The sequence below is a fragment of the Parambassis ranga genome, chromosome 16, assembly GCF_900634625.1.
Source record: "Parambassis ranga chromosome 16, fParRan2.1, whole genome shotgun sequence".
In the NCBI taxonomy this organism is placed as follows: Eukaryota; Metazoa; Chordata; class Actinopteri; family Ambassidae; genus Parambassis; species Parambassis ranga.
The window spans coordinates 11,755,019-11,774,328 of NC_041036.1; the positions used below are offsets into that span (position 1 = coordinate 11,755,019).

The 19,310-nt window shown below is 41.4% G+C and overlaps 2 protein-coding genes across 4 annotated transcripts; both read right to left on the bottom strand.

Annotated features, from left to right (window-relative positions):
* Positions 1–967: 967 nt before the first annotated feature.
* On the bottom strand, positions 968–13,529 carry pip5k1ab (phosphatidylinositol-4-phosphate 5-kinase, type I, alpha, b). 2 transcript variants are annotated; one of them, XM_028425164.1, is made up of 17 exons: positions 13,432–13,528; positions 11,644–11,682; positions 8,353–8,387; positions 7,848–7,940; positions 7,472–7,602; positions 7,259–7,376; positions 6,998–7,150; positions 6,553–6,852; positions 5,222–5,460; positions 5,047–5,130; positions 4,921–4,969; positions 4,751–4,835; positions 4,470–4,640; positions 4,225–4,357; positions 4,079–4,141; positions 3,896–3,995; positions 968–3,809 (listed from the first exon to the last, which is right to left on the bottom strand). In XM_028425164.1, exons 1-17 carry the CDS (start codon positions 13,475–13,477, stop codon positions 3,807–3,809), a joined length of 1,842 nt encoding a protein of 613 aa, XP_028280965.1. In that variant the 5' UTR covers positions 13,478–13,528; the 3' UTR covers positions 968–3,806. The 2 variants fall into 2 exon arrangements, with proteins under 2 accessions (XP_028280965.1, XP_028280966.1); XM_028425165.1 differs by lacking the exon at positions 11,644–11,682 and having other exon boundaries at positions 13,432–13,529.
* Positions 13,530–14,657: 1,128 nt separating this feature from the next.
* On the bottom strand, positions 14,658–19,310 carry LOC114448007 (extracellular matrix protein 1-like). 2 transcript variants are annotated; one of them, XM_028424605.1, is made up of 10 exons: positions 19,072–19,310; positions 18,731–18,787; positions 18,378–18,440; positions 18,213–18,242; positions 17,059–17,333; positions 16,285–16,490; positions 15,826–16,093; positions 15,551–15,750; positions 15,320–15,407; positions 14,658–15,235 (listed from the first exon to the last, which is right to left on the bottom strand). In XM_028424605.1, the coding sequence occupies exons 1-10, from the start codon at positions 19,139–19,141 to the stop codon at positions 15,053–15,055; spliced, it is 1,440 nt and encodes a 479-aa protein (XP_028280406.1). In that variant the 5' UTR covers positions 19,142–19,310; the 3' UTR covers positions 14,658–15,052. The 2 variants fall into 2 exon arrangements, with proteins under 2 accessions (XP_028280406.1, XP_028280407.1); XM_028424606.1 differs by lacking the exon at positions 18,731–18,787 and having other exon boundaries at positions 19,072–19,303.

Sequence of the window (19,310 nt, forward strand, 5' to 3'; positions counted from 1 at the left end):
TTTAGCTTTTAAAGTATGCAAACGGCTTTAGAGGTTAACCCCTAATTCACCAGGTGAACTGGTGGGTTGGGGCAGCCCAGCCATCAATCATCGAGAGGCGGGGTACAGTGTAACCCTAAATCCTCTGTGCAAAATGTTTGTTTCTTACAAATAAAAGCACATCAGACATTCCTGAGGTAAGTCATCTAGCGGAGGCCTTCAGAGATCAGATATAAGGTGACTTCAAAGATTCTGATATGAAGCTATGTCATACAACCAAATTTGTTTGATAGAACACCTCAAATTGTTAGAATTGCACATGAATGAAAACATTATTTTATTAACAATATAAAAATGACCACAAAAGAAATGAGTATAAAGATTACCACTACTATGTGACTTTCTGTCTCAGGTAATAGATGATGATAAGAGACCTGGTTAAATCTCTCTGCTTGCCAGTTTCTCATTGACTGTGCATCTGATTCCTCACAGACATCACCAGGAAATAAGGGCTTTTCTCTTTATCGACTTCTGACTTTGTAATATTTAAGATCAATATCAGGATGCACACTGGAGATGATGCAACAGACTTCCTGTCATTGCCACCAAACACCTGGCGCTCTGACAATGGGTTAGCTCAGCCGTGGGTGGATGAAGAGCCAACAATCATAAGATTCACAAGTGCCCATCACCATCTTGAGCCAAGAACAGGACTGCTATTGGCAGAGGGTTTGACGTCAATCAAGCCTTCATTGATATGGTTTCTTAAGTATATGAGACTAGTATGTCCTCTCTGCTCCTGAGATCAAATGCTACACAGAAGACAGCAATCTCACCCCAGGCAAGGTCAGATTGTAGTGGAAGATGAGCCTGGAGTTAAACAGCAAACTCGGATGAGAATTCAGATCCAATATTCTGTGAAGACAACAGACTGTTCCTCAAAAACAGCGACAGATAACCCTCAGAAACAAGATGACCAAAACAAATATTTAGAAAATATGTTTAATCCTTTAAAATCAGACATGAAAACATCACCACCACATAACTGAAACATGGCAGGAGGGACAGGCAGCACATATTGCATGAGAAGGCATTTCTGTGACTCCTATGTACATATACACATTTTATACACAGTAAAAATATAGTAATTGGAGCATATAGGACAACCAGCAATGTTGGCTCGTAAGCCGTGTGAAACATTCATGTAGAAAAAGCATGGGAGATCACCAACCCAGAATCATCACACAGAGAATATATCTATCGTGTCACAATCTAAACATGAAATATAAAAAAGTGAAATTGTCAAACAGTCCCCTTTTATAGGCAACACATGTTATAAAGTTTCAGACATCCTTCTGTCAGTATACACGTTTCTTACAATCGTCTAAAGATACATAATACCTACAGCAATCAATCATGTTAATAAATATACTTCTTAGAGCTGACAGGTTGTCGATTGTGGTTCATAATAAACTACTTCAACTGTATTGTAGTGTCTACTACTGAGTGCTCTACCCTTTAAGCACCAAAGGTTGTTTTTATTGTGCAAAGGTGTAGCACACGACTGCGACAGAACGGGTCTGCATCCAGCAGTTAGTCAGTACCACTCATATAAACAAGCTGCAAGATAAAATATCAAAATCCAGCTGTCACAAAATATAATCTGGATTATTTTTCCAATCAGAAATGGATTGTTGGAGTGTTTTCTTTGGTGGATGTTTAACCCTCAACCGACTAACTTACAAATGAAATTTTCTATATTTCAAACTTAAGTAAAATATATGAAATAATTGTTCATTTCAAGTCATTTCAACTACACCACTATCAAGTCCTAAAAGCTACCACAATTGTAGTATATTGACCTTGAATTTTACAGGAATGTGGGGTTAAATATTGAAATGACTGAAAAACATCCAGTTTAATTACAGATCTTCAAAACACAGGTCGACCCAGTGTTGTTACCATATAGAACACATCAGCCCAATGTCCAGGAGTGTCTAATATGACATTAACGAAGTTATTCGCAGGAATCCTTCACCTGCCTGCTCTGCTCCATCTTTGGTGCCATGACTTCTTTACATTACAAGAGACTCAGTCCTAAATCCTCCACTGTGCGTCAGTGAACACAAGCCATATTCCTTCTTTCTATAATCACAGCTCACATTCACCCCCTCTCCCCTCTCTGCTGCATAGACCACATGTGCTTCACAAAATAAACAGTAATTCCTTAAATGAGATGATGTCTCGAGTGTTGCTACAGTCACTTGGTAGTGATTCTAACTTCTAGGTGAAAAATATCTCACAGGGAAAAAAAAGCTCAGCCACCACAGTAGCTTTGCTTAGTGCACTAAACAATAAAGTAAACACAAAACATCTGGAAATAAAGCCTTTACGAACACCGGAGCTGAATAAGACTACATACAAATAAAACGTAAAAATCACCTACATGTGGGTGGTAAGATTGGTCCGAGAGTGGGTGTGGGCAGGTGTCATTTCTGTAACCAGCAGAAATGAGAAAGCGACAGACATTCTTACTGTCTGACTTGAATTAAAATGATCAGAACGCTCAACATATATAATAACCAGATGGAAGATTCAACTAGTGTTTGCATTAAGAAGTGAAACGTCTTCAAAAAACAATCCTTGAGTCCAGTTGCCTCGATTTAAACTCTTGGAAATGACTATGACCTGGATGAATGAGAGCATCCACAGATATATTGCATTAAGATGTGACAACTGATTGGTTGGTCCAGACATAGAAATGGCAGTTTGAGTTGTAGTGATAAGGCAAGTTTCTGAGTGTAACCAGAGCACTAACCTGTAAAAATGTCAGTCATATGTCACATGTCAGGGAAGGGGCAAACATGTAAAGGCACAGACATGAAAGACGGACAGCAACTTGAAATTATTTCTACTCTGTTAAATTAATACGTCTACAGGCCAGCACTGCTGCCGACAGCTCTCGGGTTTGAATTCATTTACACATTAGCACATATGGCCTCATCAGAGGGGGAAGATTACCGGGGTTGTATAAATGTGATCTGCCATGTTAATAAGACACATTTTGTGCAAGGAAAACACTATAATGTACATTCAGCAATGGCGAGATCTTCTATAGATGGCGCCACAGAGGCTTCCAGAAAAATAACTTACAACAAAACATGAAATAAAATTATCATATAGGTCTGCTTTAAGCCATTCCTCTGGCATTCCAAACAAATACTGTACATCCACTATCAGTAAAGAAAAATGCATACAGGACTGCAGAGTCAACAGCAGCAAGTGTCGATTTCAATGATTCTTATCAATCACAATGAGAAAACTATCCATATTCAGCATGCCCCTGCAGATGAAGACTGTCGAGGGGGAAAAGTATGTGCAGTAACATTAAAATGTGAGTCACAGAACTGTGAACCCACTTAGACTCTACATCAATACAGGAAAATATTCACTCCTTGTCCTGTTCAGACCATGCCCTTCATGTGCTCTTAAGTGTGTGTGTTCTTGCTAACTTGTCTCTGCCCACTCACATCTCTTCATGCTGTGAACAGTGGGCATGATGAGTGGTTTTCAGGGATGATTTAACAGCATTTACCATCCGCTGCTGATGGGTTTTTTTTTTTTTTACAATATACATCTCATTATTATGTGTACAACGCTGATGCAGCAGACAGATGAAATTAAATCTGTTAAATCCACATAATACTGCCACTTCAGAGTCAGAAGACTTTTTTCTAGGTGTATATCAGAGAGCAGACAACGACGTGCATACAGTGACGGTGTTAATCCAACCGAACACCACTGGTCACTGGGTCCTTTTTTTTTTTTCACTGTGAAGGAGAAACTTATGTCAATATCAAGATTTTGATTATATACAACACCCACTAGTTGATTTAACATAAGTGTTTCAACTTACAAAACAGATGTTGGTCTCAGGGATGATGTCTGACAGAGAAACTACATCTTCATTTCCAGACAGGTTGCCTGAATTATCTGCAGCACCTTCTGCTCCCAAACTAGCACAGTGGAAAAGGTAATCAGTGGAGCAAAATAAGCAACACAAACACACACAAAACCAAAAACCTCAATGCTGTTTTACCTGCGGGAAGCACCTTGGTCATAGTCTGTGTTTGCTGAGTTGTGCACTTCTACTCCTACAGACCTGCAGAGAAGACTCAGTCAGACCAGAAGAAACTTTAATGATCTTAGTGTAACGTGAGACGGGGTGGACACTTGAAGTTTTACCTCAGGGGAGGAGAGTTGGGGGCAGCCCCTGTGCTGCCTAGTGATGAGGTGGAGAGGTTTCCCACACAGTCGGAAGGGTTGTCCGCTGGCGGAGGAGTCCTAGGAACCAAATCAGGTCTGTCCAACTGCACACCTGTGCAGAAATTGTTGTTGTGTTCAATCTGAATGCACCCATGAATGAATTCAACCTGTGGATGCAGCTCTTCTTAATGTGATCTTACTACATGCGATTCCTCAGTTCTTACCACTGTCAGCCTCAGACTCTGTGCTTTTAAAATGGCTGTGGTAGGCTAGTCTGGAGTCCATGGAAGACTGTCCTGTTGCATTGGAGAGAGGGGTGGGTGCTCCCAGCGTGGGTGCCCTCCGCAGCCCTCCCTGACCTCCACCGCGACTCTTCTTAGATGGTGATGGTTTTACTGAAAAGGACAGGGGACATGTGTGGATCTATCAGCATGCAGTCTCCCACTGCCATGTTGTCTATGCATGCACGTTAATAACTTCATTACATTTATAGATGCATACTTACATGGAATTTTCTTGAACACTGTGCTGCACATAAATTGCTGGAAGCGTTCTGCATAGAAGCCAGGTCTGTGAACTGAAACTGTGTCCTGAAGAGGTAAAACAGCAACATGATTATTACAAACAAAACTGACCTACAAACAATCCACACTTTAGACAAACGTAGATACTTACACCATCATGGACCAAGGCCTTCCAAGAATGCTCCAACTTCTTAATAAACCTAAATAATTTGACATAGTAAAACTATATAAGCATATTGCATACAAAATGTTGGTAAAAACTTTGCTTGAAAAATACCTGTAAGACTGGAGAATATCAATGATGCCAATGTAGATCAGCAGCCTCTCTCCTTTAGTATTGCGAGCTGGAATACCTCCCGTGCTGGAAATTGAGAGAAACGTCTCTTTATCTATTTGTCATATCAAAGTGCACCTCCAGGGACCAAAAATGGTCTTCATAAAGTCAGACGTACTGTTCCTCTGAATCCAAAGCTCCTTTCCCTCGAGCCTCCCCCTGGATGGACTCCATGGCTGTGCAGTAAAGACTTTTCTGGGCTTGTGGCCGGCGCTGATCTGGAGTCACCGCCCCCTCTGATACTGCATTTTCTCCCCTGCAAGTCCCCACACCTCTGTCCCGCTCTCTACTGGCCTGGTCTGAATTGTGGATGCCCATCAACAAACTGTAATCCATGATCTTGAAACTCTGCAAGAGCTACATTGAACATATAAAAGTAAATAATTTGGGAGGGCCAATAGTAATGAAGCATCCAAACAAAACACGTAAAACTGGATTCTCTGAATTACATGACATGCGCTTACATTTTTATTGGGACCTCAGGAGGAGAGCCCTAGTTTGGGAAGAGGTTTCAGTAGAGGTTTTTATGGATGACATTAGTTAATGTGGTAATATAGCATGCCTGCCAATCATCTAGTGAGGGCATAAGTGTTCAAGCATGTAGCTGTAAGTCTAAAGCTAAAAACTTTTAGAAGACGCAGAATATTTGAAAATTATGAACAATTCTATTTAACATATTTGGAACACTTTCCCTTTATGTCCTAGTTAAGCTAATTATTTTGCCACGTGAAAATATTAGTAAAAAAACAAATAGAAAAACAAAAACATACACACAGAACAACAAAAGTCATGGCATGGCAACCACACTAATTTTACACAACGTATTGGGTTTCTGTGTTGAACGCCAGCAGTCTGTTCCCATCATTTGAAACAGTATCATCCCTCAAAATAAAGTATTACTTTACAGTGTCACACAGACTTGAGCCACATTTTTAACACTTGACACATAATTGTTTATTAACTGCCACTGGTGGTGGAGCTTAGCAACAAAAGAAACTGTCTGACTGAACTGACCTATTACTCTAGAAAAAGCGTATTACCATTATTATTATTAGTTTTAGTAGTACAAGCAGTAGTAAGATAGAATCTATATTTTGTCTTGCAGGAGGAGACTGCATCTACTGATTAGTCTGCAGATGGATATAATTCCATAATTAACTAATTAAAACCAATAAAAGGAACACCACTACAATGTTATCTGCTGGCCACCAATAACCAATACATACAAAACAAGACAATATAGATGAACAGCACTTTAAATGACATGAAAACTGAACTGAACTGAACTCTCTTTAATGTTTAGCCAGACATTTTTCCCCTATATTGTGACGGCATTATATGTTCTGCTGGTTTTAATGAGCATCTGCTCAGGCATTTTAACACACACTGGAATATGATACTTGGATAAAAATCCGTCAGTAGATAAAACACAATCTCTCAATGACTCACCAAACAGTCCCTCTGGATAGTCTTGCACAGGGCATTGTAGTTGTCTGCTTCCAGCAGCAGGCCATCAGGCAAGTCCTGAATGAAGTCCAGGTCTTTGTAAGTGGGAACCATCTTTTCTCTCTCCTTAAGGGAGGCCCGCCTCTTATAAGTGGAGCCTTTCAGGTCATATTTGAGGTGCATAGGGATGATACGGGGAAGAAGATTGTTCATCACTACAATACGGATATTCTTTCCACCTGCCTGAACACAATACAGTCCATAGAACTTGGGTAGTAGGGTCCGCTTATTTTGATTTATGTTCTGCAAAAGAAAGGTATACGACACATTCATTAGAAAGTAATTATTAGTTACCACTCACTTAGACCTTCTACTGATAATTATAGTTATTGCAATAATAACCCAGCCTTCTGAACACACCCCCTCTTTTCACCCCATCCAGACTCACCATGAAGTAGCCAGGCAGAAGCTTCTGAAGGAACTCTGCTTCTTTGTGTTGAACAGTCTTAATGATGAACTCATCATCACTGGAGACATAGAAGAGTGACCCACTGGCTCCGGAGTTCGACAATTCGATTAGAGGCTCGTTACACAGAGAATACTTAAAGAGAGAGAGGAGTCTGCATTAATATCCAGTTCAGCACGACTAAAGGTATAATAAGAGCATTTGTTGTAAACATGGAAGCGTGTGCTTGGTGTAGGTACTGACCAGGTAGTCATCTGGCCTAATGCCAAACAGTTCTCTGAAGTAACGAAAGGCAATAGGAGCGTAGGTCTTAAAGCGAAAGTCACTGTAGTGGTGAGCAGGAGTCAAGTTACTGCCTTCACTGGAAAAACACAAGAGAGAGAAAGGAAAGGCCATTTAACTATTTTATTAATCTGAAAAAAAAACACACATTTTCCAACAACTTATTTGACTCACCTGGGGAAGAATATGCTTTCGACCACCACAAAGTCCTGCATAAGAACATCTCTTTCTGCCTTTTGACTTAAGCTGCCAACCGTGTGAGCAATGCCTAATTGGATCGCACCTTTCAGGGCTGATGACGTGGTCTGAGGAGGAAAAGTGAATAAATGCTAAAACAAGCTGTATTTTACTCCTCTGACTTCTGCCATTTCAATTGCTATTCTATAGCCTCTGAGTGGAACTTCCAAACTAATTTTAGAACATAAACACCAAACATGCTGGCCTACACACTAGATATCCCCCACCCCCTTTTACCACTGCTGCTCCATACTGTGGACTTCAACAAGCCACTGATGTCCCTGATCCACGTCCACTTCCCGTCTGTGCTAACCTTTTTGTAGGTGGTCTCTCCTGTGGTGGTCTCAACACCCCGGTGTCCAATGGTCTTCTTCATACTCTGAGATGTGCCTGAAGAACCAGGCATCTAGGGAGTGAGACATTCAGTGTTAAATGTGGTCTAGTGTATATGTTTGTATTTGTTAACTTAGAAACCAAAAAACAGCAGTACAGTGTGTAAGGTTTAGGTCATTGCAGATCTTCATGTGGCTACCTCATTCTCTCGTAATATAGCCATTAAACTGGCTGATAAGTTACTGAAGGCTTTCTGAATCTGATCATTACAAAACTCTGACATTTATTCACCTGTTATCACCTGAGTAATTAAACCAGTCTTCTACTTTCAAAACAAACTTGTGGTGACTGATGTCTCAGGCTGTACCTGTATGAAAACACTTAACCAGCTCTTTCTCACTTGTGAGTTGACTAAGTCAACACTGACATTACTTGAGGCCATGCATAATGTTGTGGTGTTTTGAAGCAATTCCTGACAGCCTTACCTCTGCAGGGGCCATTTTCCGAATGCTGCTGGCCCCTATAGTCAGAAAAAGAAGTTAAACCATGGTTAACAACATGTAAAGGACTCAACAACACTCAAACACCTTCAAGGAGGTAGAAACTGTATTTTTGTAAATGCCGTCATTGTGAAGAGCTGGAAGCTTTTACTGTGAAAGAATGTATTAATGACTGTTTATGAAATGCTCTGCTAGCTAATTAGCTGGGCTATTTCCATCTTTGGCTGATGACTATAAGGCCAATGATGAGGTGTGACCTAAAAGTGGCCACTGTTACTGACTGCTGCAACCGATACACCCGCTCCATGTGAACTGGCACTACTTCTCCCCTGAGCTGCCTGCTCCATATTCACAGAGGTCCCTTAGGATGTGTGTCAACATCACCACCTCCTTTCAAAAAGATTTTTAGCTTTTCCTGTCACAGCCTACTTTGTGTCTTAAGCAGACTAAAGACTCTAACATTTTTATCATGTATGTATACCAACACTGGGTAAGGATGTCTGTATGTTTGTAGAAGGTACTGGCATGGTGGACAAAGATACGATTTAAAATTCCAGCACATTGATGAGAAAAAAGCTCAACCTGACTTCTTGTGTCCTTACATAAACTTGCTGTATAAACGTACTACCTCGCCCACTCTGCAATCACCTCCTGCCTGTAACCAATGGCAACATCTACTCCAATACTGCAGAGAGGTCAATATAAACAAAAGGACTGAGGACTAGGGATGCAGAATAACTATCGCCACCGACAATTATCGGTCCAATATTGAAAAAAAAAATTACGTCATTCAGATAGTTCCGATTATTAAAATTTTCCACAGATAAAATAGAACACATAATACGAAACCTAAATGGTTTGGATTTCACACATATTACGGTACAGGATAAATTAAAAACACTGATAAAAACACTGCCAAGTCTGGCGGACTTACAAACATGACAAGTAGTAAAAACAACACGGCTTAAGCAGGACATATCCACACAGCACATTTTACATGCTGAGGAGCCTGTTACAGCAGAAGCGAGTGCTTGCAGTTTATGGAGTGGATTATCAGCTACCTGCAACTCTGAGCGCAAACCAATGGACACTAGTCGAAAACATGTTTACCGTTCTGGATCCGTGTGAACAGCCGACTAGAGATATGAGCAAAGCTACATCCATAGCTGCAGACGTGATCCCCGCCATCCAACAACAACAAGTTCTGTTTTCCAAACCTTGCCCAACTTGCACGTAAATACCTCTCTGCCCCTTGCACTAGCGTTGACAGCGAGCGCTTGTTTTCTGCTGCTGCACATGTGATCGATGATAAAAGAAACCAAAATAGATGTGAAAAGGCTGAATTGTTACTTTTCATAAAGAAAAATCTCCCCCTGATGAGCCCACACTTAAGAAAGTGAAATGTATGACAATGCACATTTCAGTGGTGTAGAAAGCATTAAAAATGTGTGGGGGGGGGGGGCACCTTCTGTGGGTGGGTGGTGAAAAAAAGTATATTAGTATATTATGAAATATAATATAATAATATGAAGTAATTTCCTGCAGATTTTAACAGGTTGTTAGTCATTGAGTTAAGGGTTTACTTCTGTGGTTAAAAAAGGTGTTTATTTCAGAGACGGATTCAACAAAAACTAATTTACTTTAAAAACAGTGACATACAAAAACTAATTCCAAGTGAAACAACAGTGTTGGTAACCACACTGGTGCTACTACACTAACAGATCATACAAAGCCTCCATCTGCCGCCCTCCCTCATTTACAGAGACGAAAAACTGGCAAATCTCCCTCATGCCCACCAGTTTTCCCATCATCACTCACCTTTGCAATAGAACTTCCTCCACTGGCCCTACACAACTCTAACTCTCCGTGTCTTTGTTAGGAATCTGCTCATGCCCATTGTGTGTGGGGAGGGAGCAGAAAAGGCAAACAACATGTCATCAGACAAATAATACTGTCTACTGTAACTGAAAATAAACAGCCGCTTCCTCCCAACTTTGCTAAGTTGATTTAACATCAACCTAACGTCACCTAGGTCCATGTAACAAAATAGTAAGGCTTTAGCATGAGCTGGACTTTGAGGGATGACACTGACGTTACCTCCTCCAGCTTCGACCAGCACCTACGGTTCTCTTTGCGGTGTTTTACGCTCGCTTGAAGAAAGCCACTGGCTTTGTTAGCTCCGTTACTATAGTAACGGTATTGTAGCGCTGTGGTAACCAGTGGAGTGATTTTCAGCGGTGAGGTTATTCTCTTATGAATCAAGTGGAACGGAGTTTTTCGCGAAGAATCGAAACAACATTATGTGGAGTTTCCTACTCAGTAAATGTGTGTGTGTGTGTGTGGGGGGGGGGGTCATTTTAAAATGTGGGGGGACACGTCCCACTCTGATATAATGGCAGCTACGCCTATGGCGTTGTATGTGCAAGATCAAAGAAAGCACTTTGTTGCTCTGTTATGAATTGTTGGCCTGTTGAAAAATGTCTTAATGAAAAATGTTTTTTTTTCTCTTACAAGGAAAAACTTAAGGCAGAAGCTGACATTATGCTTCTGTTCTGCCTTAATTGCACTTTTTGTGCAATTACATTTGTCTGAAAGCTTTATTTTATTTTTTATAATATGACTGCGTTAACGTTGACACAGATTTGAAAGTCACACATTTCATTTATTAGTTCGATTGCCGTTGCTTGTTTTGATTTCTGATTCTTATAGAAAATGTTGCTCTGACAGGCTTTATGTTCAAAGATGTGAAGTAAATGAAAACCCCTGGTCTGTTTAAAGCAGTCATAGGCTTTTGGTTCTGTAAAAGACTTTATTTTACTGTTAACAGAGTTTTGCTAACAATAAAAGTTCATTTGAAGAATTGAACCGGTATCGGTTACAAGAAGCAGGAAGTTATTGGTTACTGTTATCTGTTGAAAAAAAAAAACAGTTATCATGCATCCCTATTGAGGACTAAGAAGATTATACACCTGTAGTAATAAAGCTGTGTGTAAAAAAAAAGAAACAAAAAGAAACAAAAAAACATCTGTGCTGAGAAAAATCAATTCAGGGTATGCACGCAAGGTATTTCAGAAAGAGTGGTAGTATTAAAAATGAGCCAGACTCACTCAATGCCATGCATTGCTTCTCAGTTAACACACTGCAACCCACCGGGAAACAACGAGCATCACTTTGCCCACATTCCTCTCATTATGTAAAACAACACACTATCATCACTAACTCATGCAGTTTCTGCTCACGCACACAGAAAACACTCACACACACCCATGCGAGTACCTCGCTGTAACGCTCTCCTCCAGAACTGTGTCCTTATATCTGTGAAGCAGGACACAGTGAGCCTAACTGGCTTAACCCAGTAAATGAGCTACACTGAACGAATTTAAAGCAGGAGTGTATATAGGTTCGAAAAGGTGTGTTGTATAAGTGGTTTAATCAGAAATCATTCCAGAAGCAATTCTGCCATGATGCAGTAAACACTATTCAGGAACAGGTTCTTGAATGGTCATCAAATCCTTCTAAGTAGTTTTAAGGGGACACTTTGGGCCATGTAGACAGATTTATCCAAGAAGCCTTAATCGATTAGGAAATTATCATGATTGCAGTTTATTGCAATATCTCAAAGGACAATGTGGAAGTGGTTATCACACTGTGAACCAGATTTAGGATAGGAATCAGACTAACCTAATTACTTGACAATGAATTTAGCTTGTCAGTGGCGAGCCTTATGACAATAGACAAACCATCTGTTCCTCTCTGTATACTAAACAAGTCCCTGCCAACCATCATTCACATGTAGCCTACAGCATGTACATGGCAGTAATATGGGACACAGTCTCTTTAGATCATTTTCTTCCTATGAAGTCTCCATAAATACACTGGTTCTTGGCCCAATTACGAAACAAGGCCACTGAGGGCTAGTGCAGAAACCACATAATGTTACTGTCACTTAAATATCTGCAAGCCTGTGTTGTAGATTCCCTGTGAATCCTGTGAATTGTGACAGAATGCTGTGCCTTGTATTTGTAGTCTCTGGATGTTAGCCATGCAAAGCCACAGTAGTTCTTTAAAGTTACTATATTTATTCACTGATTCAGACAGGGGTGGATACACAGAGCAGAGTAACTCCTCTACACACATGAAAGTGAATAAGTGATGCACAGCCTCATGGATAAACAAGAAACATCTTCATCATCTGTACTGTCTTCAGAAATTAAACATCTGTATGTGTACTTTTGAGGTCTCTGGAAAAAATAACACTGATGGGCAATTCACCATGCACGTATTTGATATTACAAAGCTTTTATTAACTGAACACAGACAGTGGAATAAATGAATGAAGCCTGTTTACTAACTGGATAAGCCTGACATTACAGTGTCACCGTTTAAAGCAATTATTAAATCAATTATTGTTTAGATAACATATCACTTCAAATATGAAAAGCATCAAAGTAATTTAAGGGGGGGGGGGGCTAGCGTGCTGAATTTGCGTATACCGCAATCAGAAACAGAAGGAGGAGGGGGAGGTGTGTAGCATGCGAGGAAGACGAAGGGGTAACGGAGTAGCTTACGCTACCTCCCATGGATGGTTTCGACCCTGCAGCCGTTTAACGTATCCCAGTCATTCACAGGACAACAAACCCTAGCTTACCGTAAACTACAAGTCCTTATACCAGACGCTTCTTTAGCGCAGCACAACATGTAGCCTATCATTGAAGTAACTGCCGGTGTTGGATAGCAAAACACACAGTTTGGTCAACGTGGTCCCGTGAATTACTTTTAAAATTCAGACAGACGACTCAATATTAGTTGCTAACAAACTAAAGATCCGTGTATTTAACAACAACATCACCATCAGGGTTTACTAAAGGCTGCTAAACAAGCTAGCGATCGCCGGGCTCATTTGTTCGGTTCAAGCCTCGATGCTAACTTGCTAACGGGCTAACCGAGACTTGATAAATCAATAGTAACCAAATCACACAATTTACATCGTCACAAAATGTTACCTAGAGCTACTTATATGTACATTTGAAGGCCATAAAGAATGAAGAATAACAAAACGGGTACCTGTCGGGGCTGTTGATCCCGAGTCTGCTGTTCCAGCAGTCGCCATTACGATTTGACTGTTCACATCACAGACAGCAGCGCCGACAGTTGAATCCTGATGCTCGTGTCGCAGCGGCAGCAGCAGCGCCACAGCGCGCCCAGTGGACGGATGTGGGACAACATACAACAGTGCACATCCAAAAGTACCGTTTAATTTTAGACCAAAACATGGTGCGACTACTCACGTCATTTAGTGGACATTTTTGTTCTATTAATACGTATTATGTCAATATACTCAATCTTTTGAAACGCCATCTTCCTGATATACAGTCAGCTGGGATTACCATATCCATCACAAAGCCCTCTCATGCTCTTTGGCAGCTGTCTCTTGCCAGCAGCTGCTTGTTGGTCTTTCTGGAGGTCTTACAGAGAAGCTCTGCTTTCCCCAAAAACCTTTTAGTAGTGTTACACATAACCCATACCTGCTACAAAGGTTCTTGTATACTCTCCTTGCCCAGTCTCAGAAGCAGCATGTTGAAGTCAACATATACCTTAAAACAATGTTTTGTAATGGTTTACATCCAGTATAAAGCCACAGAATCAGAATCGAGTTTATTGCCATGTAAGTCAGGAAACACATTACTAGGAATATGCCTTAGTGTTTAGTGCAAGAGTGCACTAAAAGCACCAGGGCGACCGTTCAAGGCGCCCTTTTGGCTCTCGAAAATAAGTTTGCAGATTGCGATACATAAAAACAACACAATCACATAATGACACTGACACTTGTTCACAGTACACATGGTAACGTGATGGAATTTTTTCATAGACACAGAGGATGAAGGAAGAAAACAACAGATACGGAGGCAGACGTGAAGGAAGAGAGGGGTAGGGAGGGGAGTGTATGTGCGTCAGTTCCATGAGAACTGTGTGCTATAGTATGACTGAGACCACCGAGATGTTTACAAGGCAGTTCACCAGTTGTCCTTGAAGGGAGATAGGAGTTGCACAGGAGTCCAATAGGAGCACAGCTCCTGGGCTAGTCTTCAGGGCCGGGAGAGTGTTCACCAAATGTCAAAATCTGACCTCTGCCAAACTGCACAAATACGTCTTGCAGTTTCCAACTAAAATAGCTAATTTCTTTGCATTTTCCCCTTATCAGTGACATTTATCTCATCGCCCTGCAGCAGCAGAGGCCCTGCCTGCAAGGTGTCACACACTAAACCACACAGTAAAACCACACAAAAGAATCATTTATGAGTGTTTTTAATAGAACTGTTGCAGTTATGCTCCTAACTGCAAAACTATAAAAAGAAAAAAGATCCTTTATAATCAAATATCCAAGGAGCAGCTGATAAAATAGTGGTGCAGTGACACAGACAGCAGTCTGTTATTTTTTTAAAAGTATGCATAAACAATATATTTGTTTCAATTTTATTATAAAAGCCAGCAATGATCTCTGATAACTGCAAAAACACAGATGAAGCCAGACTTTGGTCCATATTTGGAATATTACATGTTACAGACCTTTAACCTCTGCTGTATCAATTGTATCTCCTCACAGACTAAAAGCCATATTTGCTGCTAGCTTACCATTCTCCTGATTGCCACAATGCAACAGCAGAGCATAGAAAATCATAGGCATTTAGGATGCAGGGCACCTTTTCCTCATCTTCTGATGTAACACTTCGGTTGCTCTGGTGACAGCATCCATCAGAATTTTGGAGATGCACTGTGGAACCTCTTGGGAAGGCATGATGCAGCAGCGGCGGATATCATCATGAGTGCTCCTCTGCATTAAACACGCATCCCGTGACATTTCCTCAAGCTGAAATAAAAAGCAATTAATGACAAGCTGCATTAGAAAAATCAGAATTTCTCTTGACAAACACTATATCTGATATAAACTCACCCTTTGCACAGAACAAGCAGTCTTTTCTTGTTCAGACAGGGGGCAGCATTGATTCACAAAGGAATTGAGAGAAAAACCAACAGGGAATCTATAAAACACACACAGTGTTAGTAATGCTCCAAACATTGTGTTGCTTACTGAGAGTGTAGCTTGCATGTGGTTAGATCCTTGTAATATTAAGGACATAAAGCAAACCTTGATGGAAGGAGATAGGAAGTCGTACTGTCTTACCTTTTCATGATGATTTTGTGCGTGTCACATATTTGGTTGAGTGAGAGCTCTTCAGTAGCAGAAGTCATGTTATAAAATGGATCTGGAGACACTGACTGGAAACAGTTGTGTCGCTCATTTTCTTCATTGCCCACACAACATTTGAAATCCACCTGTTGACCATTCTCAGCCAGGCAGAATGTGTTAAGCCCTTCACGCCACTAAATAGGAAATGGGAACAGCTTTAAAAATGATCCAGTTAAACAGAAATATCATGTTTCCGTAAGCTTCTTTACCTTCTGGTCTGCACAGCTGAGCAAACCCTTCTTCTTTTTGCAACACTGTTTAAATCCCTTCTCAACACGATTAATGGTCTTTGCCTGATGAGCCAGCATTTTGTTGCCTGGTCCCGACAGGCACTTGATGTTAAAGAGGGGGCGAAGGTTCTGGTTGCGACACAGAGAGTCAATGTTGTCTGCAGTGGGTCGCCCGGGGGGGAAGTTGATGTGTGTTTTCTGAGCAGTCGGTTGTTTCTTCTTCTTATTTCTTCTGTTGGCTCTCTCTCTAATGTATGAAGCATAAGGTCAGGGCACATAGGGCTGCCTTTCCATACAACCTCTCAAGATGCATTTTCTTTAGGGCTACTTTTTTATGCATTAAAAACATAATAGTTTTGTTCAGTCTTTGGAATTGCAAGGTGAGACTGAGCGGAAACCATGGTAATATTCTCTTTAATTTTAATGGTTTCTTCCTACCTCTGACAAGTGTTGGGGTCAAAGCTGAAGCTGGAGGCAGAAGGCAGCGGCGGCACCGGCACCTTCTCCGTTGGCCCATAGTTTGGGTTTGGAGCACCGTCATTGAAGCAGTTTAGTCTGTGTGTGCCTCCGAATTTACAGCAGTGATACTGAGGAGCTTTTATTGACGAGTCCTCCTTACAGAACAATTTAACAAACTGCTCCCACTAGAGTCAACACAGAAAACAAACATACAGCCAGAGTGTATGAGTGTTCACAACTCTGCACGGAAAAGAGTTCAGATAAAAAGTAACACTGGTGAAATCTGTGCAGGGCTGTTTCTTCTCTTTGGACAGCCTCAGCTATGCTCATGCCAAGGTCTGCCTGTTTTGATGGTCTGTGCTTGCTTATCTCCCGAGAACGCCCAAGGTCTTCAGCTTTGTTTGAAAAATGCAACTTCAATCATCTCGGCAATGTGAAGAATGTTTCATGTTTTTTTATATGCAGGGAAATCAAAACACATGCAGGAGGAACACACTCTGTTTGGAACTGAGCACACTACACATTACAGCTTCAGCAGCTAATTGTAGGTTTGTCAATAAAACAGCACCTCCGTGTGCAATTCAGAGGTTTGGGATCTAGATTTGTCTCTTGTAATGTAACACAATGTTTTTTCATCATGTTGTTTCTCAAAGGAAAAACATCACCAGCAGAAAGAAGAAGAAGAAGAAGAAGAAGACTATCTTCATTTCATGCTGTACAGAACTAGCCACATGAGTTGTTGTGAAAACTCACCACTTGTGTGGTGCAACACAGCGTCACTTCACTGCCCCACGTCTGGTTGCCTTTGCAGCATGTGCCAAACCAGGACTCTGCCTTGTTGACGGCATCGGCCCTTCTTTTAACCACACCAAAACCAGAAGCAGGAAAGTAAGAGTCAGGGTAGCGGGGACGCTGGTCTCCATGGAGACAGATGGCTTGGAGATTGTCAGGTGTGGGTCGGCCAAGGGGGAACTGAATGGGATAGTCCCCCATGGTAGGAGAGGAACGGGGTGAAAAACCCGGTTGACCTATGAAAGGAAGTCAGGAAAAACAACGCACAATAATCCACAGCTACAATCGCTTATTTTAGATGGACAACAGAAACAACCAATCCTTGCAGCTCTCACTGTCTGTGCACAACATATGTATCCACACAGAGTGCCTCTTCCTGGGCATGGCATGGACACATTTCACATTATATTCTATATTATCTATCTATGTATGGCAGCTCAACTGGCAGCACAGACTGTACCAGTCTAGCAGCTATGTGATGACATCATTTACATCTGCAGTAACAGAAGTTCTGAGACAAACTGCAACTACTGTTCATATTTCCTTGCCAGAATAAAAGTCACATGAGACCAATGGAAGGTGCATGACGTAGGCATGGGGAAAAAAATGTGGCTTAAGCAGGATTTGGCCGCATCCAGATCAATCCAGATGTGTTTTTTTCCGAGTGTGAACACCTCCAATCCAGCTGAATCCAGTTTGATTTCAAGCCGGCTAGATCCACCCTCGAGAGGTGGATCTAGCAGGATTGGCTCAAATGTGGCTCAGGTGTGAACGCAAATGTGGCTAGCGAATCTGGCTTGCCACATTATTAGCCATATTACGAGGCGCCACCTAGTGGTTTGGAGAACAGCAAACACGCTGGATGAAGCCGGATTGAGTGCGGACACAACTGTGTGCTAGCCAGATTTGAAAATAGGTGTGAACGCATCCAGCTTAAAGGCTGTCTGGGCTCAATCCTACTCTAGCTGGAATGACTTTCTCCAGTGTGAACGGGGCCTTAAAGAGCACACACCACCACAAGGAGATGGCTGCTGCTTTTAGTTCCGCCTCTGACTACAGCACAGGAGCCAATTTTATTGTAAAAAGACAAAAAAAGGTGGAAAATTGATACATACGTCCTCTTGGTGTGAGGTCTCTGGCAATATCTAAAAGGAAAAAATATTTTTTTTAATAAATGGATGGATGGCTGGATAGTAAAAAAAGAAATAAAGGGAGCTGATAGGACACCACAATTAAAAGCTAGTTATATTGTTTGTAATCCAAAACATCAAAAAACAAACCTTTGAAATTTATAAGATCTGTCAAGTCTAACTCTCTCTGCATCAGGTCTGGTTCATGAAGATCTGCAACACATTTTTATATCAAAAAAAGTATATTCACACAGTGAAACATTAAACAGAAGCATGCTGCATGGCCTTTTCATTCCTGAGTTTGTATTAGAGCAAGAACACTTAGAGCAGAGTTCCTTCTTCCGACATTCAGTGAAGCTGCTTTGCTTCGTACTCCTTAAATGGGTCCTAACCCTATAATTGTGTTTTAAAGTAGTGAGTGCTGGCCAAATGCCAGTCTGAGCATGTGAGATACTAACTGGTCCTGGAGGAGATACTACACCAGCATGTGAATGAACACACACCTTTCCTGATTTTGTCAATGTCAAAGGTGACTTCACGCTGCTCAATGAAAGGCTCTTCTGGGAAGTAAACAAAAAAATCGAATTGTCAGAAGAACACTGAGCCTTATACAACACTGTAAAACACTGCATTACATGTTAAACTCTGCATTCAGAGTTACTTCAAGTACAAGAATCTACCCAAACCTGATCAGAGTAGCCTATTTTTTTTACTGGCTGAGTGTGGAACAAACGCTCAGACCACAGTGGAGACACACAAACATGGAGTCTGGCCAGCAGCCAGAACACAAACAACAAATACCAATCATGTCAACACCAGAAGTCAGAGAAATACGTGCACCAACCTGTGGATGCTGCGCCCAGTGAAACAAAGACCAGCGCGGTGGCGCAGACTACAGCGCCGGAGGGAAACATTGTAACCCCTTACTGAGTCTGTCCCGTACTGTTTGTCCTGCTGCTGCAGCTGACTGTCCTGGCAGAGCGAGCAGAGGCCGCCCAGGAACACACGCTGAGCGGGGGCAGCGCGCAGACCGGCCCGGTAATTGGTCCAAAAAGAAGCGGCTGCGCAGAGAGAGAGGGAGAG